Source organism: Oncorhynchus mykiss, chromosome 21, assembly GCF_013265735.2.
Source record: "Oncorhynchus mykiss isolate Arlee chromosome 21, USDA_OmykA_1.1, whole genome shotgun sequence".
Taxonomy (NCBI): Eukaryota; Metazoa; Chordata; class Actinopteri; order Salmoniformes; family Salmonidae; genus Oncorhynchus; species Oncorhynchus mykiss.
Window position 1 is genome coordinate 60611246 of NC_048585.1, and position 25248 is coordinate 60636493.

The 25248-nt window shown below is 43.3% G+C and overlaps 2 protein-coding genes across 9 annotated transcripts in view; both read left to right on the forward strand.

Annotated features, from left to right (window-relative positions):
* Window positions 1-2144: 2144 nt before the first annotated feature.
* On the forward strand, window positions 2145-18012 carry LOC110500797 (4F2 cell-surface antigen heavy chain). The gene is made up of 12 exons (XM_036958319.1): window positions 2145-2251; window positions 2579-2792; window positions 3765-3955; window positions 6160-6333; window positions 6746-6837; window positions 7264-7403; window positions 8833-8942; window positions 9111-9185; window positions 10082-10212; window positions 10329-10409; window positions 14337-14550; window positions 14695-18012. The coding sequence occupies exons 2-12, from the start codon at window positions 2602-2604 to the stop codon at window positions 14829-14831; spliced, it is 1536 nt and encodes a 511-aa protein (XP_036814214.1). The 5' UTR covers window positions 2145-2251; window positions 2579-2601; the 3' UTR covers window positions 14832-18012.
* A 3154-nt stretch (window positions 18013-21166) lies between these two features.
* The window catches only part of LOC110500798, a 21695-nt gene continuing 17613 nt past the window's right edge, over window positions 21167-25248 (forward strand). For 3 of the 8 annotated variants that reach the window (XM_036958320.1, XM_036958326.1, XM_036958327.1), the window contains exons 1-2: window positions 21167-21707; window positions 23348-23390. In XM_036958320.1, coding sequence (XP_036814215.1) covers window positions 21705-21707; window positions 23348-23390 — 46 coding nt within the window. In that variant the 5' untranslated portion in view covers window positions 21167-21704. The remainder of the gene's footprint in view (window positions 21708-23347; window positions 23391-25248) is intronic. The other 5 variants (XM_036958323.1, XM_036958324.1, XM_036958321.1 and 2 more) reach the window with 3 other exon arrangements.

Consider the following 25248-nt stretch of genomic DNA (forward strand, 5'->3'; position numbering starts at 1 on the left):
TCCCAGGGTCCCTGCTCACCTGCTTGAACGTGCCTTAGGCATGCTGCAAGGAGGCATGAGGACTGCAGATGTGGCCAGGGCAATAAATTGCAATGTTCGTACTGTGAGATGCCTAAGACAGAGCTACAGGGAGACAGGACAGCTGACAGGACAGTTGTAAGGCAGGTCCTCACCAGACATCAACGGCAACAACGTCGCATATGGGCACAAACCCACCGTCGCTGGACCAGACAGGACTGGCAAAAAGTGCTCTTCACTGACGAGTCACAGTTTTGTCTCACCAGGGGTGATGGTCGGATTCGCGTTTATTGCCCGAAGGAATGAGCGTTACACCGAGGCCTGTACTCTGGAGCGGGATCGATTTGGAGGTGGAGCTTCCGTCATGGTCTGGGACGGTGTGTCACAGCATCATCGGACTGAGCTTGTTGTCATTGCAGGCAAATACAACGCTGTGTGTTTTGGCTTCCTCCTTGCTGAGCGGCCTTTCAGGTTACGTCGATATAGGACTCGTTTTTACTGTGGATATAGATACTTTTGTACCTACTTTTGTACCTGTTTCCTCCAGCATCTTCACAAGGTCCTTTGCTGTTGTTCTGGGATTGATTCGCACTTTTCGACACCAAAGTACGTTCATCTCTAGGAGACAGAACACGTCTCCTTCCTGAGCGGTATGCCGGCTGCGTGGTCCCATGGTGTTTATACCTGCGTACTATTGTTTGTACAAATGAACATGGAACCTTCAGGCGTTTGGAAATTGCTCCCAAGGATGAACCAGACTTGTGGAGGTCTACCATTTCTTTTCTGAGGTCTTGGCTGATTTCTTTGGATTTTCCCATGATGTCATGCAAAGGTGCACTGAGTTTGAAGGTTGGCCTTGAAATACATCAACAGGTACACCCCCAATTGACTCAAATGATGTCAATTAGCCTATCAGAAGCTTCTTAAAGCCATGACATCATTTTCTGAAATTTTCCAAGCTGTTTAAAGGTACAGTCAACTTAGTGTATGTAAACTTCTGACCCACTGGAATTGTGATACAGCGAATTATAAGTGAAATAATCTGCATTTAAAAAATTGTTGGAAACATTAATTGTGTCGTGCACAAAGTAGATGTCCTAACCAACTTGCCAAAACTATAGTTTGTTTACAAGAAATTTGTGGAGTGGTTGAAAAACGAGTTTCAACGACTCCAACCTAAGTGTATGTAAACTTCCTACTTCAACTGTAACTATAATGCATAGATGGCTGTTCCCATTCAAATCAGGACTGACAGCCGGAGTTTAGCAATCAATGCGCCAGGGTTAGAGGTTCCAAAATCATTCTATGGAGTATCTCTATGGCAACAAGCTCTCCAATATTTTGCTGTACGTGTTGCGGCCTTCCCGACTAAGTGCTTGTGATAAAATATAATCCATTGCAATTCTATTGAAGTGTGATGTGTACGATCCTCTGAAATTAAATTATTCTCTCTGGTGTAGTATTTATATAATATAAAACCTTTTTTTTTAAATGTCTGTTCAGACAGTAGGATACTTTGGGGAATATAACATTTTTATTTCCTCATTTTGGCAACATTATTCCAGCACCCCCATTTACCCATGCTTCCTGCGGCTAAGAGTTTGCTTTACACAACTGTGCTGGACTCCCTTGGTCTTCAGCGCAGTAAGAGTTAAAGATATGGGAAGTTGCCATTAACTGATCATAGCCAAAATGTTATAACGTTCACGTTTGTGGCTCAAAGCTAATTTCTGGTATCGTTGTGTAGCCAGCGGGGTGTACTGGTTGCGTTACACATAAATACGCTTTTTTTATTGAGTTTTGCCGAACCAATATTTCCATGTTAAAATCACCGCGGGCCATACAAAATGCCTGAGATTCAAAGGGTGTACTGTCGGTCTTGTAACTTCACAACTTCATACGAGTTTCTTCGTCGTGTTTTTCTCACAATTTTCTCTTGACTCCAAAATGGTTGCAAGGGGCTCAAATATCCAGCTCCTGTGGCTTGCTCGATACATTCCAACCAAGTCACGCGGAAGGGTGTTTTAAAGTGTCAATCAAACGGTAAACTCTACTTTCAAGGTTCCTATTGGTGTGTCCTTAAATTGTGGGCGGAGACGCGACCTTATAAATAAACGTGAGTCTGTGATGCTGTAAGACTTTAGACCGTGTGGAGAGTGGTCGGAACAAGTGGCTGGAAGTAGACATACCTACCTGCCTGGTGCTAACTCAACGGAGTCTATTTTTTAAGCAGGTAATAATACGGGCGCCATTATCATCAACTGACTAGCTCCGTTGTTCGTTTAGTTTATTAACAAAACAATTTACATAAGTACTGTGGCCGCACTACAGATAAATCACGACAATATAAAAATGAATTGAGTAGGCTACTTTTCAAAAAACTGCATTTTGTTTTGTCGGAAAAAAAGTATTTAAAATGGATATGAACGTCTTTGAGACTAAGGTTGGGGAAGTGTAGCCTACTTTGTGTCCTTCATTCGGGGGATATGCACACCGTTTCTATTTAATTGAAGGTGAACTTGACTAAAATAATGTCGACACTACTCAATCTTTTCTACAGGCAAAAAGAAAACCCTCCCGAACATGAGTAAGGACACCGAGGTCGATATGAAGGATGTTGAGTTGAACGAGTTGGACCAGGAGAAACTACCGATGACCGGCGACGGACCGGGGGCTGAGAAGAACGGAAACTTGAAGCAGAAGGAACCGGAGGAGGATGTTAAGTTTACCGGGCTGTCGAAGGAAGAGCTCATGAAAGTCGCTGGCACACCCGGGTAAGTTAAGGGGTTGTTTGTTTTTATCTTATACTTAAAAAAAAAAACGGTAACTATCTTAAATTCAACTTAATGTTGCTAGAAATCAATTAGCTTAATATGCAATGTAGTTATGTATATTGAACAAAAATATAAATGGAACATATAACAATTTTAAAATATTATATTAAGTTACAGTTCATAAAAGAAAATAGAACAATTGAAGTAAATTCATTAGGCCCTAATCTATGGATTTCACATGACTGGGCAAAGCCTACACCCTCCCAGACCCACCCACTGGGGAGCCAGGTCCGACCACTGGGGAGCCAGGCCCAGCCAATCAGAATGAGGTTATCCCCACAAAAGGGCTTTAATACAGACCAAAATACTCCCCAGCAACCCCCCCCCCCTCCCCCCCTTTCACCACCTCAGACAATCCTGCAGGTGAAGAAGCTGGATGTGGAGGTCCTGGGTTGGCGTGGTTACATGTGATCTGCGGTTGTGAGGTCGGTTGGACGTATTGACCAATGATCTAAAACCAACGTTTTGGAGGCGGCTTATGGTAGAGAAATGAACAGTCAATTCTCTGGCAACAGTTCTGGTGGAGATTCCTGCAGTCAGCATGCCAATTGAACACTCCCTCAAAACTAGAGACATCTGTGGCATTGTGTTGTGTGACAATGTGGCCTTTTGTCTCCAGCACAAGGTGCACCTGTGTAATAATTAGGCTGTTTAATCAGCGTAATAATTAGGCTGTTTAATCAACATAATTGGCAAAGGAGAAATGCTCACTAACAGGAATGTAAACAAATTTATGCACAAAATTTGAGAGAAATAATCTCTTTGTGCCTTTGGAAAATGTCTGGACTCGTATTTCAGCTCATGGAAAATAAGACCAACACTATGTTGTGTTTATATTTTTTGTTCAGTATACAATTGAAACTTATTTTACCCTATTTCCTCCCCTCTCCTCCTCCTCTCTCTTCCCTCCAGGTGGGTGAGGACACGCTGGGTGCTCCTGGTCTTGTTTTGGTTGGGCTGGGTGGGGATGCTGGCTGGGGCCATAGTGATCATCGTCCAGGCCCCCAGGTGTAAACCCATACCTGAGATGAACTGGTGGAATCAGGGTCCTCTCTATCAGATCGCTGACCTGGACGCCTTCAACCACGACAAGGGAATCAAAGGTGAGGGTATTCATACACACAGCATTATGGGTAATGTAGTAAATCATACTGGTGGAACCAGGGTCCTCTCTGCCAGTTAAAACAGGACATCATACACACAGCATTATGGGTAATGTAGTAGATCATGTGATCTAGAATGCCAGGATGTGATTTAGATTGTCAGGACGTGATTTAGAATGTCAGGACGTGATTTAGAATGTCAGGACGTGATTTAGAATGTCAACAGCCTATTTTAGCCCAAAGATGTGAAAACAGACTGAGTCTGATTTGTCTTGTGGTTGTAATTTGCCCAGTGAGTCTGTTAGGAAGGGGCGCTGAGTGTCTTGCGACCGTCTCATGACTCCAGACTGCCCAGCGCCTGGTTTCCCAGAAGTATCTAAATGCTAAGTTAATCGTTAGAACCTGCTTAGGAGCATCGTTAAATCTTTGAGCTGCTTCCAGAAACCCATCGTTACTAAAGTTGCACTTGGAAACGCTGGTTATTTATCGACTACCTCAGACCACTGGTTGAACTGTGTGTAGTTGGATGTGTTTTCTCCCTACTTTATTACACACGAGATCTCTGTTAAACAAAGAGTCCAGATGTTTATTTGTCTGTGGTGGCCGCTGATAACTTCACGATGAAGTTGACTACAAATGCAAAGTTGCCAGTGTCTTTGCAATTGTTACAAACAAGCGAAGGATAACAAAATGTTACTAAATGAAAACCCGAGACGACTGCATTTACATAAATCAGCCTAATGTCGTGTTCATTCAATTTAGTTTCATTTAGCTATTATGGCTACCTACCGTCAATCCTTTTTGCCTTAAAATATGTCCTGATGTGTATATATGTCCTGATGTGTATATATTTCTTGACGTGTATATATTTCTTGATGTGTAAGTATGCAATGGTGTGCCAAATCTAGAGTTAGTGCGTTATTATAGTGTAAGCGTTACAATAAGCTGCCAATAGGTGATACTATCTCTCTAGGAGCTGATCCGTGGTCAGTATTGTGGAATAATTTAAATTTTAAGGAAAAGATTTGAATGACGGAAGCTGACCTGAGAGCAGCCACTGCCTTTCGATCCTATCAGTATCGACACATTTAAATGTTTTATTTTATTTAACTAGGCAAGTCAGTTAAGAACAAATTCTTATTTTCAATGACGGCCTAGGAACAGTGGGTTAACTGCCTTGTTCAGGGGCAGAACGACAGAACCTTGTCAGCTCAGGGATTCGAACTTGCAACCTTTCGGTTACTAGTCCAACACTTTAACCACTAGGCTACCCTGCCACCCTCATGCCTCAACAATGCTCTTACCGAATGTTATCGCTGCATGGTGTCTTGGGAAACACATGTTACATCTTCGGGCCATTGTGGGCAAGATGCATTGTGGGCAAGATGCATTGTGGGAAAGATGCATTGTGGGAAAGATGCATTCTTTAAACACTGGGGAAGTTCCATCACAAGGGGGAAAACCGGGGCCTTGGCCTCTAGCCTTCTGACAGCTGTTAGCCAAGTCAGCAATCTGACTCAGTTTGTTCTAAAACACTCTCTTCCCCTTTCTGATAGAACAGACAAGTAGTTGTCATTGAGTAGTTTAAAGGACAGACTTGGCTAAAATAAGTTGAGAAATATCCCCACATTTCTTCCGTTATATGTTCAACGGAAAGGAAGAGAAACCTGTTTCCCCTTCCTAATGTTTTGGCAAAACAGCAAACTGATTGTCGACTCAGACAATTCTTCTCTTTTCTCACACACACACACACACACACTCACTCACTCACTCACTCACTCACTCACTCACTCACTCACTCACTCACTCACTCACTCACTCACTCACTCACTCACTCACTCACTCACTCACTCACTCACTCACTCACTCACTCACTCACTCACTCACTCACTCACTCACTCACTCACTCACTCACTCACTCACTCACTCACTCACTCACTCACTCTCATACTCTCACACGCACACGCACACACACACACACGAAGGTGACTGGTCTTTTTGTTCTGTTTTCCCATCACACCGACTGAAGGAGAGATCTTCAACCTACCACTTTTTCTAACTTTCCTCTCTTGTCATGTTTCTGCCTTCTCACCTCTCCCACCACCCTCTGACCCTCTCCCTTCCCCCCTTCTCTCTAATCCTTTACCTTTCTGTCATTCACCCTCTCCCTCCTGACAATCTCTATTTTCTCTCTCTCTCTCCAGGTGTAGTTGAGGTACTGGACAGTCTGAACCAGTTGAAGGTGAAGGGCCTGGTTCTGGGGCCTCTTCACACTGTCCAGCAGGACAAAGCAGACACCTTAGACCTGGTCTCTATGGACCCCAGGGTAGGAACTGACCAGGACCTGCTGGTTTTGCTGGACAAGGCCCATAAGAAGGGTAAGTGATCTGTTTGGCCCATTGGGCTGACTGAAGACTTGATCTCGTTAATAGAGATGGCCGTCTGTCTCTGATCTGAGCCCGGACTCTGCTTGACCCGTTTCAGCTGACAGTAGAATCACAATGGACCTTGGGGTCTGAATAACCCCACATAGCCTGGTTCCTATCTAGGTTTCTTCCTAGGTTTTGGCCTTTCTAGGGAGTTTTTCCTAGCCACCATCTCTTGCTGTTTGGGGTTTTAGGCTGGGTTTCTGTACAGCACTTTGAGATATCAGCTGATGTACGAAGGCCTATATAAATACATTTGATTTGATTTGAATAAAACGCTTGAAGTACTCTCCACCTTGGCTGAGCTCCCTTTTTTAACGATCTCCTCCTGACCGAAGCCCTCTTATTTACCTCCTCCTGTCAGGTATCTCTGTGGTGTTGAATCTGACCCCTAACCCTGGAGCTGACCCCTGGTTCAGTCCTGACCACTTACCTAAAGTACTGGACAAACTCAGGGTGAGACTGTGTGTGTGTGTGAGAGAGAGAGAGAGAGAGAGAGAGAGAGAGAGAGAGAGAGAGTGCCATTCTGAATACCCTTATCTCTTCTGTCCTCCAGTCTGTCTCTGTGTGTTTAAATGAATACTCTTCATTATCTCTAGTCTCTCTGTGTGTTTAAATGAATACTCTTCATTATCTCTAGTCTGTCTGTGTGTTTAAATGAATACTCTTCATTATCTCTAGTCTCTCTGTGTGTTTAAATGAATACTCTTCATTATCTCTAGTCTGTCTGTGTGTTTAATGAATACTCTTCATTACCTCTTGTCTCTCTGCGTGTCTCTGGTCTGTTTATGTGTAGTAACCAACCTCTCCTGTCGTAGTAAAATGTGTAAGGCAACTCTTCTGTGTTTGAAATGCGTGTGATATAATGAATACATTCTCCAGGACGCTGCTGAACACTGGCTGGGGATGGGCGTGGACGGGGTGCAGGTGTGCGGCCTCGCTGCTGCCAGCGCCTCTTCTGATTGGTCCAAGTTCCAGGGTGTCGTCCAGGGCAACAGGACGGAGGTGGACGTGAAGAAGAGGTCACTATTAGTCACACAGCAGCTGGACAGAGACAGGCAGGCAGGCCTCACTGATTACACCCCTGGACTTGATTCCGTCTGGGTCGTAGCTTAGTCCAGACATGTTGTTTTGATTATTTCTGGGGTCAGGAGAGAGGAGGGTTACTGATAGTCTGAAAGGCTGTAGTTGGATCACAGCTCAATAAAATTTGGGGGAACAGAAAACAACATGCAGTGGCCTTGAGGCTATGTTCTTTCTGCCTCCTGGTGGTCAATTGGTGATACTGCAGTAGGCCAGTACTACAGAACCCTCTCCTGGACATTAAGAAGTACTGTTAGGTAGTCACTGTCTGAGCAAAGTCTAAACGGAAATGAAATGTTATTCTAAACCCCTCGCTCTCTCCCTCTCCCGCTCTCTCCCTCTCCCGCTCTCTCCCGCTCTCTCCCGCTCTCTCCCGCTCTCTCCCGCTCTCTCCCGCTCTCTCCCGCTCTCTCCCGCTCTCTCCCGCTCTCTCCCGCTCTCTCCCGCTCTCTCCCGCTCTCTCCCTCTCCCACTCTCTCCCTCTCCCACTCTCTCCCACTCTCTCCCACTCTCTCCCACTCTCTCCCACTCTCCCACTCTCCCACTCTCCCACTCTCCCGCTCTCTCCCTCTCTCCCTCTCTCCCGCTCTCTCCCGCTCTCTCCCGCTCTCTCCCGCTCTCTCCCGCTCTCTCCCGCTCTCTCCCTCTCCCGCTCTCTCCCGCTCTCTCCCGCTCTCTCCTTCTCCCTCTCCCACTCTCTCCCACTCTCCCACTCTCCCGCTCTCTCCCTCTCTCCCTCTCCCGCTCTCTCCCGCTCTCTCCCGCTCTCTCCCGCTCTCTCCCGCTCTCTCCCGCTCTCTCCCGCTCTCTCCCGCTCTCTCCCGCTCTCTCCCGCTCTCTCCCACTCTCTCCCACTCTCTCCCACTCTCTCTCTCTCCCGCTCTCTCCCGCTCTCTCCTTCTCCCGCCCTCTCCCTCTCCCGCCCTCTCCCTCTCTCCCTCTCCCTCTCTCTCCCTCTCCCGCTCTCTCCCGCTCTCTCCCTCTCCCGCTCTCTCCCGCTCTCTCCCGCTCTCTCCCGCTCTCTCCCGCTCTCTCCTTCTCCCGCCCTCTCCCTCTCCCGCTCCTTCCCTCTCCCGCTCTCCCGCTCTCTCCCTCTCTCCCTCTCCCGCCCTCTCCCTCTCTCCCTCTCCCACTCTCTCCCTCTCTCCCTCTCCCACTCTCTCCCTCTCCCACTCTCTCCCTCTCCCACTCTCTCCCCCTCCCGCTATCTCCTTCTCCCTCTCTCCCCCTCTCTCTCCCTCTCTCCCCCTCTCTCTCCCTCTCTCCCCCTCTCTCTCCCTCTCACTCTCTCCCTCCCCCTCTCTCCCTCCCTCTCTCCCTCTCCCTCTCTCCCTCCCTCTCTCCCTCTCCCTCTCTCCCTCTCTCTAGAGCTCTAATAGGAGTGGTTGATGGTCAGGACTACTCTGCCGTCTCTCAACTTCTCAACTCTTCTGGTGTGGATCTGATACTGTCTGATGTCCTTAACAAGGCAAACTCCGGTAACTGAACATTTATAATACACTTTAAACAAGACAAACCAGTGAATGTTACCTTAAAATAATTAGGACAAAGGATAAGACAAAGTCCTTGCTGTTCTAGTTAAAAGAAGTCCTTGGGAAATATTAGTCTGTAATTTGAGATGTTCCCAACCTGTGTGTAACTTGCAGGTATCGAGAGAGCGAAGTCCATCCACGGCCTGGTGTCTACCCAGAAACAGAGCTCTTTAGCCTGGGGGCTAGGAGGTAAGAGAGATAATGGTATTTAGCCCTGGGGGGGCTAGGAGGTAAGAGAGATAATGGTATTTAGCCCTGGGGGGGCTAGGAGGTAAGAGAGATAATGGTCTTTAGCCCTGGGGGGGCTAGGAGGTAAGAGAGATAATGGTCTTTAGCCCTGGGGGGGCTAGGAGGTAAGAGAGCGAATGGTCTTTAGCCCTGGGGGGGCTAGGAGGTAAAAGAGCGAATGGTCTTTAGCCCTGGGGGGGCTAGGAGGTAAGAGAGAGAATGGTCTTTAGCCCTGGGGGGGCTAGGAGGTAAGAGAGAATGGTCTAGCCCCCTCAGGGCTAAAGGAGGTAAGAGAGAGAATGGTCTTTAGCCCTGGGGGGGGCTAGGAGGTAAGAGAGAGAATGGTATTTAGCCCTGGGGGGGGGCTAGGAGGTAAGAGAGAGAATGGTCTTTAGCCCTGGGGGGGGGGGCTAGGAGGTAAGAGAGAGAATGGTCTTTAGCCCTGGGGGGGGGCTAGGAGGTAAGAGAGAGAATGGTCTTTAGCCCTGGGGGGGGCTAGGAGGTAAGAGAGAGAATGGTATTTAGCCCTGGGGGGGCTAGGAGGTAAGAGAGAGAATGGTCTTTAGCCCTGGGGGGGGCTAGGAGGTAAGAGAGATAATGGTATTTAGCCCTGGGGGGGGCTAGGAGGTAAGAGAGAGAATGGTCTAGCCCCCCCAGGGCTAAAGGAGGTAAGAGAGAGAATGGTCTAGCCCCCCCAGGGCTAAAGGAGGTAAGAGAGAGAATGGTATTTAGCCCTGGGGGGGGGGCTAGGAGGTAAGAGAAAGAATGGTATTTAGAAGTATTAGTTTGAGCAAACCACAGAATACAACTTTAAAATAGATATTTTGTTTTAACCCCCCCCCCCCCCATAAAAACAGGCAGTTTGGGGAACCATCTGGCTTCAGTGATGGAGAAACCAGACCTGGTACGACTTTACCAACTCATGCTTTTCACCCTGCCTGGAACACCTGTTTTCAACTACGGAGATGAGTTGGGGCTCGTGGACCAGGTGAGAAAAAACTAACTATATCAAGCATCAGAGACAACTGATACCTTTTTACCACCTCGGTAGTATTTACAGAACACTTCCTGGTCTGATGTTAAACTCCTCTCTCTCTTTCTCAGGGCTCCACCTCTCCTAAGATGCCGTGGGACACTGAGGAAGAGGTTGCTGCTGAAGGAGCTGTGAAGAACGAGACAGCCGAGGTACTGACTTGGTTATACCTCCCTCTAGTGGTAGCAGTGTAGTACAGGTAACTGTTAAAATGAAGCTGTGGCGGCCCATCGCCCTTTCACATTATCTAGCGTTTCCTTTGTTTTGACAGGTACCTGAACACGTATTCTGCTTTATTCATATGTCGTCACATGTTTTAACTGAGAAGGCTAGTTAAACGCTACAACCCTAGCACTAGCAACCTGTGCTACCAACCTGCACAAGCTACATGCACTAGCAAACCTGCACTAGCAACCTGCGCTAGCAACATTGATTAGCAACCTGCACTAGCAACCTGCACAAGCAAACTGCACTAGCAAACTGCACTAGCAACATTGACTAGCAACCTGCACTAGCAACATTGACTAGCAACCTGCACCAGCAACATTGACTAGCAACCTGCACTAGCAACCTGCACCCAGCAACCTCTACTAAAAACATTGACTAGCTACCTGCACTAGCTACCTGCACTAGCAACCTGCACTAGCAACCTGCACTAGCAACCTGCACTAGCAACCTGCACAAGCAACCTGCACAAGCAACATTGATTAGCAACCTGCACTAGCAACCTTCACTAGCAACATTGACTAGCAACCTGCACTAGCAACCTGCACTAGCAACCTTCAATAGCAACATTGACTAGCAACCTGCACTAGCAACCTGCACTAGCAACCTTCAATAGCAACATTGACTAGCTACCTGTACGAGCAACCTGCACTAGCAAACTGCACTAGCAACATTGACTAGCAACCTGCACTAGCAACATTTATTAGCTACCTGCACTAGCTACCTGCACTAGCAACCTGCACTAGCAACCTGCACTAGCAACCTGCACAAGCAACCTGCACTAGCAAACTGCACTAGCAACATTGACTAGCAACCTGCACTAGCAACATTGATTAGCAACCTTCACTAGCAACCTGCACTAGCAACCTGCACTAGCAACCTGCACTAGCAACATTGATTAGCAACCTCCACTAGCAACCTGCACTAGCAACCTTCACTAGCAACATTGACTAGCAACTACGTGTTGTGTGTGTGTACTGACACGTGACCTGGTTGTGTGTACGCACTGACACGTGACCTACTGGTTGTGTGTGTGTACTGACACGTGACCTACTGGTTGTGTGTGTGTACTGACACGTGACCTACTGGTTGTGTGTGTGTACTGACACGTGACCTACTGGTTGTGTGTGTGTGTACTGACACGTGACCTACTGGTTGTGTGTGTATGTACTGACACGTGACCTACTGGTTGTGTGTATGTTCTGGTAGGTTCTACTTTTCAGAGAAACTCATTGGATGATGTTTTAAACCCAGAGGGTGAATACAGCTGCATCAGACAAATACATGGTAGTATAGTATAGTACAGTATGGTATAGTATAGTACAGTATAGTACGGTATAGTACAGTATAGCATGGTATAGTACAGTATATTATGGTATAGTACAGTATAGTATGGTATAGTACAGTATAGTATGGTATAGTACAGTATAGTATGGTATAGTATGGTATAGTACAGTATGGTATAGTATGGTATAGCACAGTATAGTATGGTATAGTATAGTATGGTGTAGTATGGTATAGTATAGTATGGTATGGTATAGTATAGTATGGTATAGTATGGTACAGTATGGTATGGTATAGTACAGTATAGTACGGTATAGTATGGTATGGTATGGTATAGTATAGTATGGTATAGTATAGTATGGCATGGTACAGTATAGTATGGTATAGTATGGTATAGTATGGTATGGTATAGTATGGTATAGTACAGTATGGTATAGTATATGGTATAGTATGGTACAGTATGGTACGGTATAGTATGGTATAGTATGGTACAGTATAGTATGGTATGGTATGGTATAGTACAGTATAGTATGGTATAGTACAGTATAGTATGGCATAGTACAGTATAGTATGGTATAGTACAGTATAGTATGGTATAGTACGGTATGGTATAGTATAGTATGGTATAGTATGGCATAGTACAGTATAGTATGGTATAGTATGGCATAGTACAGTATGGTATGGTATAGTATAGTATGGTATAGTATAGTATAGCATAGTATAGTATGGTATAGTACAGTATAGTATGGTATGGCATAGTATGGTATAGTACAGTATGGTATAGTATGGTATAGTATAGTATAGTATGGTATAGTATAGTATGGTATAGTATGGTACAGTATGATATAGTATAGTACAGTATAGTATGGTATGGTATGGCATAGTACAGTATAGTATGGTATAGTATGGTATGGTATGGTATAGTATGGTATGGTATACTATGGTATAGTATGGTATAGTATACTATGGTATAGTAAGGTATGGTATAGTAAGGTATAGTATGGTATGGTATGGTATACTATGGTATAGTATGGTATAGTATGGCATAGTACAGTATAGTATGGTATAGTATAGTATGGTATGGTATAGTACAGTATGGTATAGTATAGTATGGTATAGTATAGTACAGTATAGTATGGTATGGTACAGTATGGTATAGTATAGTATGGTATGGTATAGTATGGTATGGTATAGTATAGTATGGTATAGTATGGTATAGTACAGTACAGTACAGTATAGTATGGTATAGTATGGTATGGTATGGTATGGTATAGTATGGTACAGTACAGTATGGTATAGTATAATATGGTATAGTATAGTATGGTATAGTACAGTATGGTATAGTACAGTATGGTATAGTATACTATGGTATAGTATGGTATGGTATGGTATAGTATAATATAGTATAGTATGGTATAGTACAGTATGGTATAGTACAGTATGGTATAGTATACTATGGTATAGTATGGTATGGTATGGTATAGTATAATATGGTATAGTATAGTATGGTATAGTACAGTATGTTATAGTACAGTATGGTATAGTATGGTATAGTATGGTATAGTATAGTATGGTATAGTATGGTATAGTATGATATGGTATAGTATGGTATAGTATGATATGGTATAGTATGGTGTAGTGCAGTATAGTGTAGTGTAGTATAGTGTGGTGTACACACCCCGCTGAGTGGAGTCATCCTCCTCATCACTAAACATTACATAATTATGTAATCCCTCTCTCTCCTCCTCCTCCTCTCCCCTCCCTCTCCTCCTCCTCTCCCCTCTCCTCCCCCTCTCCTCCTCTCCCCTCCCCTCCTCTCCCCTCCCTCTCCTCCTCCTCCTCTCCTCTCCCCTCCCTCTCCTCCTCTCCCCTCCCCTCCTCTCCCCTCCCTCTCCTCCTCCTCCTCTCCCCTCCCCTCCCTCTCCTCCTCTCCCCTCCCTCTCCTCCTCTCCCCTCCCTCTCCTCCTCTCCCCTCCCTCTCCTCCTCCTCCTCTCCCCTCCCTCTCCTCCTCTCCCCTCCCCTCCTCTCCCCTCCCTCTCCTCCTCCTCCTCTCCCCTCCCCTCCCTCTCCTCCTCTCCCCTCCCTCTCCTCCTCCCTCCCCCCTCTCCTCCTCCCTCCCCCCTCTCCTCCTCCTCCTCTCCCCTCCCTCTCCTCCTCCTCTCCCCTCCCTCTCCTCCTCCCTCCCTCCCCTCTCCTCCTCTCCCCTCCTCTCCCCTCCTCTCCCCTCCCTCTCCTCCTCTCCCCTCCCTCTCCTCCTCCCTCCCTCTCCCCTCCCTCTCCTCCTCCTCTCCCCTCCCTCTCCTCCTCCTCTCCCCTCCCTCTCCTCCTCCTCTCCCCTCCCTCTCCTCCTCCTCTCCCCTCCCTCTCCTCCTCCTCTCCCCTCCCTCTCCTCCTCCTCTCCCCTCCCTCTCCTCCTCCCCCCTCCCTCTCCTACTCCTCTCCCCTCCCTCTCCTACTCCTCTCCCCTCCCTCTCCTCCTCCCTCCCTCTCCTCCTCCCTCCCTCTCCCCTCCCTCTCCTCTCCCTCTCCTCCTCCTCTCCCCTCCCTCTCCTCCTCCTCTCCCCTCCAGGCCCAGAAGACTCATCGTCTGACATGTCGTTCGTGGTTTAAGACCCTCTCTGACCTGAGGGGTAAAGAACGTTCCCTCCTTCATGGGGACTACTTCCACCTCCACTCCTCCTCCGCGTCCCTTGCTTTCCTGCGTCTGTGGGACCAGAGCGAACGATACCTGACGGCCGTTAACTGGGGCTCCGCCACCTTAACCATGGCCCTCAACCACACAGGTATTTATTTCACTTGAATCATATTGAGACCAGACTATATCCTCAAAATGAAAAAACGGTGACGCAACAACATATGACAAGTCAAAACATGATTCAAAAAATTCTACATTCCAATACTGACAGGATTTCTCCTCCTCTTCCCAGAGCTGAGCATCCCGGAGCAGGCTAAAGTGAAGCTTAGTACTGACCCTGAAAACCTGGCTGCGGACAGCTCTGTCTCGCTGGATAAACTGCTGCTGGGACCCGGACAGGCTGTCCTATTGACCTTTCCCTTCGCTTAGGAGGGGCTAGAACAGAGACCAGGACTAGAACAGAGACCAGGACTAGAACAGAGACCAGGACTAGAACAGAGACCAGGACTAGAGCAGAGACCAGGACTAGAGCAGAGACCAGGACTAGAGCAGAGACCAGGACTAGAGCAGAGACCAGGACTAGAGCAGAGACCAGGACTAGAGCAGAGACCAGGACTAGAGCAGAGACCAGGACTAGAGCAGAGACCAGGACTAGAGCAGAGACCAGGACTAGAGCAGAGACCAGGACTAGAGCAGAGACCAGGACTAGAGCAGAGACCAGGACTAGAGCAGAGACCAGGACTAGAACAGAGACCAGAATAAGAAACTACTAAACATAACTTTTACACCTGGAACAAAGGGAGAATGCAGAGAATGTTTTAGATCACATAAAACAAGCAGACGGAATATATAGTATAAACAGCAGTATTTAGCCAGTGCTTAAAAAGTATTAAATGTTAGACCAGAATGACTATTTCCAACTGTTAAAACATTCCAGTTCAGATTTGATCAAATGTATTTTTTTGGGGCCATTGTTTCAAAACATTTTAAAAGGAAGTTCTTTCTAATGTTGTTTTATGACCTCTTGAGTTGAACTGTTGAAGTAGGAAAATATCAGTTTGAATTTAAAAAATGTATTATTTTTTTTCTTCAATCTGTTTATTCCATTCAGTGGAATATAATTGTTATTCAACTTGCTAGTATTGGAGACGATTGCTAGACGTTGTTCTGACTAAAACTTGCTAGTATTGGAGACGATTGCTAGACGTTGTTCTGACTAAAACTTGCTAGTATTGGAGAAGATTGCTAGACATTGTTCTGACTAAAACTTGCTAGTATTGGAGACGATTGCTAGACATTGTTCTGACTAAAACTTGCTAGTATTGGAGACGATTGCTAGACATTGTTCTGACTAAAACTTGCTAGTATTGGAGACGATTGCTAGACGTTGTTCTGACTAAAACTTGCTAGTATTGGAGAAGATTGCTAGACATTGTTCTGACTAAAACTTGCTAGTATTGGAGACGATTGCTAGACATTGTTCTGACTAAAACTTGCTAGTATTGGAGACGATTGCTAGACATTGTTCTGACTAAAACTTGCTAGTATTGGAGACGATTGCTAGACGTTGTTCTGACTAAAACTTGCTAGTATTGGAGACGATTGCTAGACATTGTTCTGACTAAAACTTGCTAGTATTGGAGAAGATTGCTAGACATTGTTCTGACTAAAACTTGCTAGTATTGGAGAAGATTGCTAGACATTGTTCTGACTAAAACTTGCTAGTATTGGAGAAGATTGCTAGACGTTGTTCTGACTAAAACTTGCTAGTATTGGAGACGATTGCTAGACATTGTTCTGACTAAAACTTGCTAGTATTGGAGAAGATTGCTAGACATTGTTCTGACTAAAACTTGCTAGTATTGGAGAAGATTGCTAGACGTTGTTCTGACTAAAACTTGCTAGTATTGGAGACGATTGCTAGACATTGTTCTGACTAAAACTTGCTAGTATTGGAGAAGATTGCTAGACATTGTTCTGACTAAAACTTGCTAGTATTGGAGACGATTGCTAGACGTTGTTCTGACTAAAACTTGCTAGTATTGGAGAAGATTGCTAGACGTTGTTCTGACTAAAACTTGCTAGTATTGGAGACGATTGCTAGACATTGTTCTGACTAAAACTTGCTAGTATTGGAGAAGATTGCTAGACGTTGTTCTGACTAAAACTTGCTAGTATTGGAGACGATTGCTAGACATTGTTCTGACTAAAACTTGCTAGTATTGGAGAAGATTGCTAGACGTTGTTCTGACTAAAACTTGCTAGTATTGGAGACGATTGCTAGACATTGTTCTGACTAAAACTTGCTAGTATTGGAGAAGATTGCTAGACGTTGTTCTGACTAAAACTTGCTAGTATTGGAGACGATTGCTAGACGTTGTTCTGACTAAAACTTGCTAGTATTGGAGACGATTGCTAGACGTTGTTCTGACTAAAACTTGCTAGTATTGGAGACGATTGCTAGACATTGTTCTGACTAAAACTTGCTAGTATTGGAGACGATTGCTAGACGTTGTTCTGACTAAAACTTGCTAGTATTGGAGACGATTGCTAGACATTGTTCTGACTAAAACTTGCTAGTATTGGAGACGATTGCTAGACGTTGTTCTGACTAAAACTTGCTAGTATTGGAGACGATTGCTAGACGTTGTTCTGACTAAAACTTGCTAGTATTGGAGACGATTGCTAGACATTGTTCTGACTAAAACTTGCTAGTATTGGAGACGATTGCTAGACATTGTTCTGACTAAAACTTGCTAGTATTGGAGACGATTGCTAGACGTTGTTCTGACTAAAACTTGCTAGTATTGGAGACGATTGCTAGACGTTGTTCTGACTAAAACTTGCTAGTATTGGAGACGATTGCTAGACGTTGTTCTGACTAAAACTTGCTAGTATTGGAGACGATTGCTAGACGTTGTTCTGACTAAAACTTGCTAGTATTGGAGACGATTGCTAGACGTTGTTCTGACTAAAACTTGCTAGTATTGGAGACGATTGCTAGACATTGTTCTGACTAAAACTTGCTAGTATTGGAGACGATTGCTAGACATTGTTCTGACTAAAACTTGCTAGTATTGGAGACGATTGCTAGACATTGTTCTGACTAAAACTTGCTAGTATTGGAGACGATTGCTAGACGTTGTTCTGACTAAAACTTGCTAGTATTGGAGACGATTGCTAGACATTGTTCTGACTAAAACTTGCTAGTATTGGAGACGATTGCTAGACATTGTTCTGACTAAAACTTGCTAGTATTGGAGACGATTGCTAGACATTGTTCTGACTAAAACTTGAAAGGAGTACAATAAAAGTCCTGTGTAATGTTGCCTGGTGACAATCAAGCATCGACCTTTGTCTCCTTCCTCCTTCTGATGTGTATGTGTTCTATCTGTGGATGCCTCAGAGTGTGTGCACTACTTGTTCTGTTTTTGAGTGTGTGTGTGTGTGTGATATTGGCCTAATGCCACATGCTTTCCGTTAAGCTCAGGCAGAGGAACATTACAGGTGTGTTAATGTCGGCTCCATGAAACAGCCCAATGTGTGTCTCTCACCTCACGCAGGTGCTCAGAAGATATAAATAAACCACGCTCTTGTTTGTTCATTCCAATTGATGGCGTGTGTGTGCTATATAATGTGTGTTCACGTGCACGCAGTCGTGTTCAGGCCTCTGTATTTGCAGTAATGTGGACGATTCAGTGCAGTCGTGTTGTGCGTGAACTTTCCTGAAGCCACACGTAGGCGAGGCCCGTTAACCTGCGGTTCGTGTTACCGTCGACAACACCATCGACCAGGTTTAGGGTTTTACTCCCCCACACGTCAATTGAATGTATAATGTATTAATTTAAAATATTAAGAGGGTTTGTATCGTTTTAGCCAGGAGTTCTGAGTTGAGTTTCAAGCACAACTAAATCCTTTGAGTATTTTGAATATATATTTTAATATCTGGTAAAAATATCTGCTGTAAAATTAAATATCAATATTTTAATCTGGTAAAATATCTACCGTAAATTTTATATAATGAATATATTTGAATCTGGTGAAATACTGTAAGTGTTTTAGTGCAGCTTTAATACTGTAAATTTTATATAATTAATATATTTGAATCTGGTAGAATACTGTAAGTGTTAGTGCAGGTTTAATACTGTAAATTATATATAATGAATATATTTGAATCTGGTAAAATACTGTGTTTTAGTGCAGCTGTAATACTGTAAATTATATATTTTTGTAATTGTTTAAATCATATTGACTGATATTTGACTGTGACGATAGTAAAAACACAGGCCGTTTCTCAGACAGGACTAAGAAGCATATTCCGTTGAATTGCTTTTTAATCCCGGGTTAGGGTTCATCTGTGTTCGGGAAACCACCTCTCATCATTTTAATTCATGCCCCGACGTGCGTTCGTCCCAATGTGGCATTAGTGATGAGGTTCCTGTTACATGGAGGAGTCCATCTTTAAGAGTCAAATGACCGATAGCCTCTACGACTACTCTCTTATTAAAGTACTGATAGACCCTGTATACCTTTCACTCTTTCTTGGCCGTTAGTCTGTCCAAAACCCATCAAAAACATTGTAGTATTTTACTATAGTTTATTTCATACTTGTCTGAAACAGTATCCTGTAAATGTTTTTTTTAGGTTTTCAGATTTTGGTTTATTTCTCAATACCTTGCCGTCGGGGTGAGGTGATACCGGGAACCAGATCGCCCCCAAGTTAGCACGCCGTCCCCGACGGTCTGAAACCAGCCCCAACCACCTTCTGCGCCACGGTGCACAGTCATGACATGCCTCTTGCTCTTACTGTCACCACGTCCCACCTCGCACATTTCAAACATCTTCATCCTCACCATCTTCATCAATAGATTCACATTTAATTCAACCCAAACTGTTACCACGTAGTGTAGTAAAGTGGTGGAGAAAAGTACCCAATTGTCATACCTGAGTAAAAGTAAAGAAAACAGAAAATGACTCAAGTGAAAGTGTAAGTCAGCCAGTAAAATACTACTTGAGTACAAATATTTGGTTTAAAAAAATACTTAAGTATCAAAAGTAGAAGTATGAATAATTTAAAAATGCCTAATATTAAATTAAGCAAACTAGACAGCACAATTTTTTTATGGATTTTTTTTAACAACATTTACGGATAGCCAGGGGCATAGTCCAAAGACATCATTTACAAACTAAAGCATTTCTGTTTAGTGATTCCTCCAGATCAGAGGCAGTAGGGATGTTCTCTGTTTAGTGATTCCTCCAGATCAGAGGCAGTAGGGATGACCAGGGATGTTCTCTGTTTAGTGATTCCTCCAGATCAGAGGCAGTAGAGATGTTCTCTTGACAAGCCTATCAATTGGACCGTTTCTGTCCTACGAAGCATTTAATATGTACCGAGTAAACAATTACATGACTTTATTGAGGAATATAGTGAAGTAAAAGTTGCCTAAATAAATAGTGAAGTACAGACCCCCCCCCCCCCCCCCCCCCCAAAAAAAAAACTGCTCAAGTAGTACTTTAAAGTGTTTTTTTACTTAACTACTTTACACCCCTGAGTGTATTTGGATGATAAATTGTACTGTGTCAGTATGATGTAGCTGTACAAACCTCCATTGCTCTAATATATATATATATATATATATATATTACACACATACACACACACACAGTGCCTTGCGAAAGTATTCGGCCCCCTTGAACTTTGCGACCTTTTGCCACATTTCAGGCTTCAAACATAAAGATATAAAACTGTATTTTTTTTGTGAAGAAACAACAACAAGTGGGAGACAATCATGGCCGTTGGGTTATTGGCCGTTGGGTTATCCTCCAGTCTGTCTCTCTGTGTTTAAATGAATACCCTCCATTATCTTTTCTCTCTCTGTGTTTAAATGAATACCCTTCATTATCTCTAGTCTCTCTGTGTGTTTAATGAATACTCTTCATTATCTCTAGTCTCTTATATAGTCACATGAGACAGACTAGAGATAATGAAGAGTATTCATTTAAACACACAGAGAGACTAGAGATAATGAAGAGTATTCATTTAAACACACAGAGAGACTAGAGATAATGAAGAGTATTCATTTAAACACACAGAGAGACTAGATGACTGATTGTTGTCCTATGGACAGAGTCTCCCACCTCAGCTGTAGATCTCTGCAGTTCATCCAGAGTGATCATGGGCCTCTTGGCTGCATCTCTGATCAGTCTTCTCCTTGTATGAGCTGAAAGTTTAGAGGGACGGCCAGGTCTTGGTAGATTTGCAGTGGTCTGATACTCCTTCCATTTCAATATTATCGCTTGCACAGTGCTCCTTGGGATGTTTAAAGCTTGGGAAATATTTTTGTATCCAAATCCGGCTTTAAACTTCTTCACAACAGTATCTCGGACCTGCCTGGTGTGTTCCTTGTTCTTCATGATGCTCTCTGCGCTTTTAACGGACCTCTGAGACTATCACAGTGCAGGTGCATTTATACGGAGACTTGATTACACACAGGTGGATTGTATTTATCATCATTAGTCATTTAGGTCAACATTGGATCATTCAGAGATCCTCACTGAACTTCTGGAGAGAGTTTGCTGCACTGAAAGTAAAGGGGCTGAATAATTTTGCACGCCCAATTTTTCAGTTTTTGATTTGTTAAAAACGTTTGAAATATCCAATAAATGTCGTTCCACTTCATGATTGTGTCCCACTTGTTGTTGATTCTTCACAAAAAAATACAGTTTTATATCTTTATGTTTGAAGCCTGAAATGTGGCAAAAGGTCAAGGGGGCCGAATACTTTCGCAAGGCACTGTATATATATATATATATATATATATGTGTCTGAGTGCACTCTACAGCAGTGTTCTCTTAATAAAGTTGTTGGTAACGGGCTAGTAAATGTCAAACTGAGAGATGTAAGGGAGGAGAGAGAGACAAGGCCAGATGTTGCTGTGTCAAACCGAGAGCTGTGTTCGAGGTCTGGGCCCGCTTCTCTGTGGTGGATTGTTCTCTGTCTGTCTGTGTGTGTGTGTGTTCATGTCATTTTTTTCCAGGATCGCAATGACGAGGTGTGTGAGAGATCAGAGGGCTCTCTCTCCCCCTACCTCCCTCACCTCCCTCTCTCTGTTTCTGTCTCTCTCCTTTTCTCATTCAGACACACACAGAGGTGAGATCAGGGGTTTTGAGAGAGCGACAGCGGGCCCATAACCGCTCCTACGAAACTCCCTCCCACACGTACGTACGTACGTACAGACAGACACAGACCACACACACACACACATGTAGCAGAGCTGTGCCGTGATCACGCTGAAAGGATGAATGGTAAGTCTGCATCTCTGTCTAAGTTTGAAAATTAGTGACTATACGGTCACAGGTTGCAATGCTGCAAAGGTGGTTTTATATTGTACTGTGTCATTACGTGCAGGAACAGAAGCATCTTTGTTGACGCTGTTGACCCAATTGCACATCTGGCAAAAAAACAAAGATAAACCCTGTGGCTTTATACAAGTCACTATCTGCTGGCTTAGTTATTTTTATACTTTACATTTTAAAAAAAAATGTTTGTATTATATATTTTTGTTGATCACAAGGGCCTGAAAGAGCATGTGGCCGTCCTCATGACAAGACTCCCCGTATAAAGTCCTGGCAATTGAAAATGTCTGCAAGAAACGGATCTCCTTGAAGTCCTCCTGTCTGTGTTTGTCCCCCCCCGCCAGGACAGTCGATTGTTTTCAGGGTTTATGATTTATTAACGCATTTAAATATGGCGATCTTTGACCTTTTGACCCCATTCAGATTTTTATTAGGATCCCATTCTCTACTCGCCTGGCGTCCCCATCTATTGGTCTTTCTCGATTTGGGATCTAGAGGGGGAACGTTATTTCTGAACTGTGCCTCAAGCAAGGATATTTCTGCAAGCCTTTAAAATGTCCTCCGTTTTCTCAGCCCGTTCCCAACTTCTGCTCCATCCTGGTACGGTTGCCGACAGACATGTAGTCATTCTGAAAAGATTGTTTACATATGTGCTTTTTCGTTACTCAGTTGAATCGCATCAAAAAAATTGTACTCGTAGAGAATTTTAAAGAGGCCAGTTCAATACTGGTCCAGGTAGTTATTTTGAAATTGCAGTATTTGGTGTTGACCTCATTGTCATATTTTGGGTGCCGTGCATGCAGGAATGTAAACGAATCTACCCGCCTAGCCTCAGGTTAGTACTGTTCAGACCGGGTACGAAGAACACGTGTCCATCTAGCCTGTCAGGACGGTGGAATTTAGTCTTTTTAAATATCGCAATGAATGTTACTTGGGTTTGACTGAAATCCCAGTCTACTAGTGCAGCTGGCTAGTCAACTAAAGCCTTAAGTTCCATCGCTGCGTTCATACCTCTGAAAAAGGTCTCACTCAAAATTTCATAGAGCATTTGGCGGTTGGGTTAATGGCCCGTTGGGTTAATGGCCCGTTGGGTTAATGGCGGGTTGGGTTAATGGCGGTTGGGTTAATGGCCGTTGGGTTAATGGCCGTTGGGTTAATGGCCGTTGGGTTAATGGCCGTTGGGTTAATGGCCGTTGGGTTAATGGCCGTTGGGTTAACGGCCGTTGGGTTAACGGCCGTTGGGTTAACGGCCGTTGGGTTAACGGCCGTTGGGTTAACGGCCGTTGGGTTAACGGGCCGTTGGGTTAACGGCCGTTGGGTTAACGGCCGTTGGGTTAACGGGCCGTTGGGTTAACGGCCGTTGGGTTAATGTCCCGTTGGGTTAATGGCCGTTGGGTTAATGGCCGTTGGGTTAATGGCCGTTGGGTTAATGGCCGTTGGGTTATTGTAACAACAAAAAAGCTATCTGATAATTGTCGTCATCAAAAGAGATCCTCTACTGTCACAGAAGTAGAAAAATGCATATACAAATTTGTCCGATAACACGTCATTGATTTTTATTTTAAAATAAATGCTTTTCCATATTTCAGGTTGAGTCTGAGAACCAGTTACTACCTGGATCGGCTGCTGACAGTAAGTCCATTTTCACCAATCAATACTTTTTTAAATGAATCTGTTATTGTCAGCGACACACAATATTTCTGGAAAAAAAATTAGCTTGTTACTGCTCTTACGACAGCATAGAATATAAACTATATTAAAATATAATATAATTCTCAGTGGGGAATGTGCAACGGTTATACCTTACCCGTGACCTTCATGACCTTTGGTTAATTAGTTATTGAGACAAGTGTCCAATCTGTACTGAGGAAAAATAACTTTGTACCTTGTGAAAATATTTCATTTTCAGGAATTAGGTCAATGACATGTTTATGGGGTTTATTGTGTGAAACAAGACCGACGTCGTCACTTCAGGCGTGCCGACCTGCCGAGGGTTGATGGGCAGGTTCACTGAAACGTTCAGGCAGTAAGACATTTGAAGAAATTCACTGCAATGTTTCGCCATCCATTTTTAGGATGGAATATTTGGATATTTGGATAAATATAGGAAATTAGCCTGATGTGGCTAGACCCAATAAATAGGTATATAAGAGGTATATAATGGGTATATAATAAATATAATGGGTATATAATGGGTATGTAATGGGTATATAATGGGTATATAATAAATATAATGGGTATATAATGGGTATATAATAAATATAATGGGTATATAATGGGTATATAATAAATATAATGGGTATGTAATGGGTATATAATGGGTATATAATAAATATAATGGGTATATAATGGGTATGTAATGGGTATATAATGGGTATGTAATGGGTATATAATGGGTATATAATAAATATAATGGGTATATAATGGGTATATAATAAATATAATGGGTATATAATGGGTATATAATGAGTATGTAATGGGTATGTAATGGGTATATAATGGGTATGTAATAAATATAATGGGTATATAATGGGTATATAATAAATATAATGGGTATATAATGGGTATATAATGGGTATGTAATAAATATAATGGGTATGTAATGGGTATATAATGGGTATATAATAAATATAATGGGTATGTAATGGGTATATAATGGGTATATAATAAATATAATGGGTATATAATGGGTATATAATAAATATAATGGGTATATAATGGGTATATAATGAGTATGTAATGGGTATGTAATGGGTATATAATGGGTATGTAATGGGTATATAATGGGTATATAATAAATATAATGGGTATGTAATGTATATAATGGGTATGTAATGGGTATATAATGGGTATGTAATGGGTATATAATGGGTATATAATGGGTATGTAATGGGTATATAATAAATATAATGGGTATATAATGGGTATATAATAAATATAATGGGTATGTAATGGGTATATAATAAATATAATGGGTATATAATGGGTATATAATAAATATAATGGGTATGTAATGGGTATATAATGGGTATGTAATGGATGTAATGGGTATGTAATGGGTATATAATGGGTATGTAATGGGTATATAATGGGTATGTAATAAATATAATGGGTATGTAATGGGTATGTAATGGGTATGTAATGGGTATGTAATGGGTATGTAATGGATGTAATGGGTATGTAATGGGTATGTAATGGGTATATAATGGGTATGTAATAAATATAATGGGTATGTAATGGGTATGTAATGGGTATGTAATGGGTATGTAATGGGTATATAATGGGTATGTAATGGGTATATAATGGGTATGTAACGGGTATGTAATGGGTATGTAACGGGTATGTAATGGATATGTAATGGGTATGTAATGGGTATGTAATGGATATGTAATGGGTATGTAATGGGTATGTAATGGGTATATAATGGGTATGTAATGGGTATGTAATGGGTATGTAATGGGTATATAATGGGTATATAATGGGTATGTAA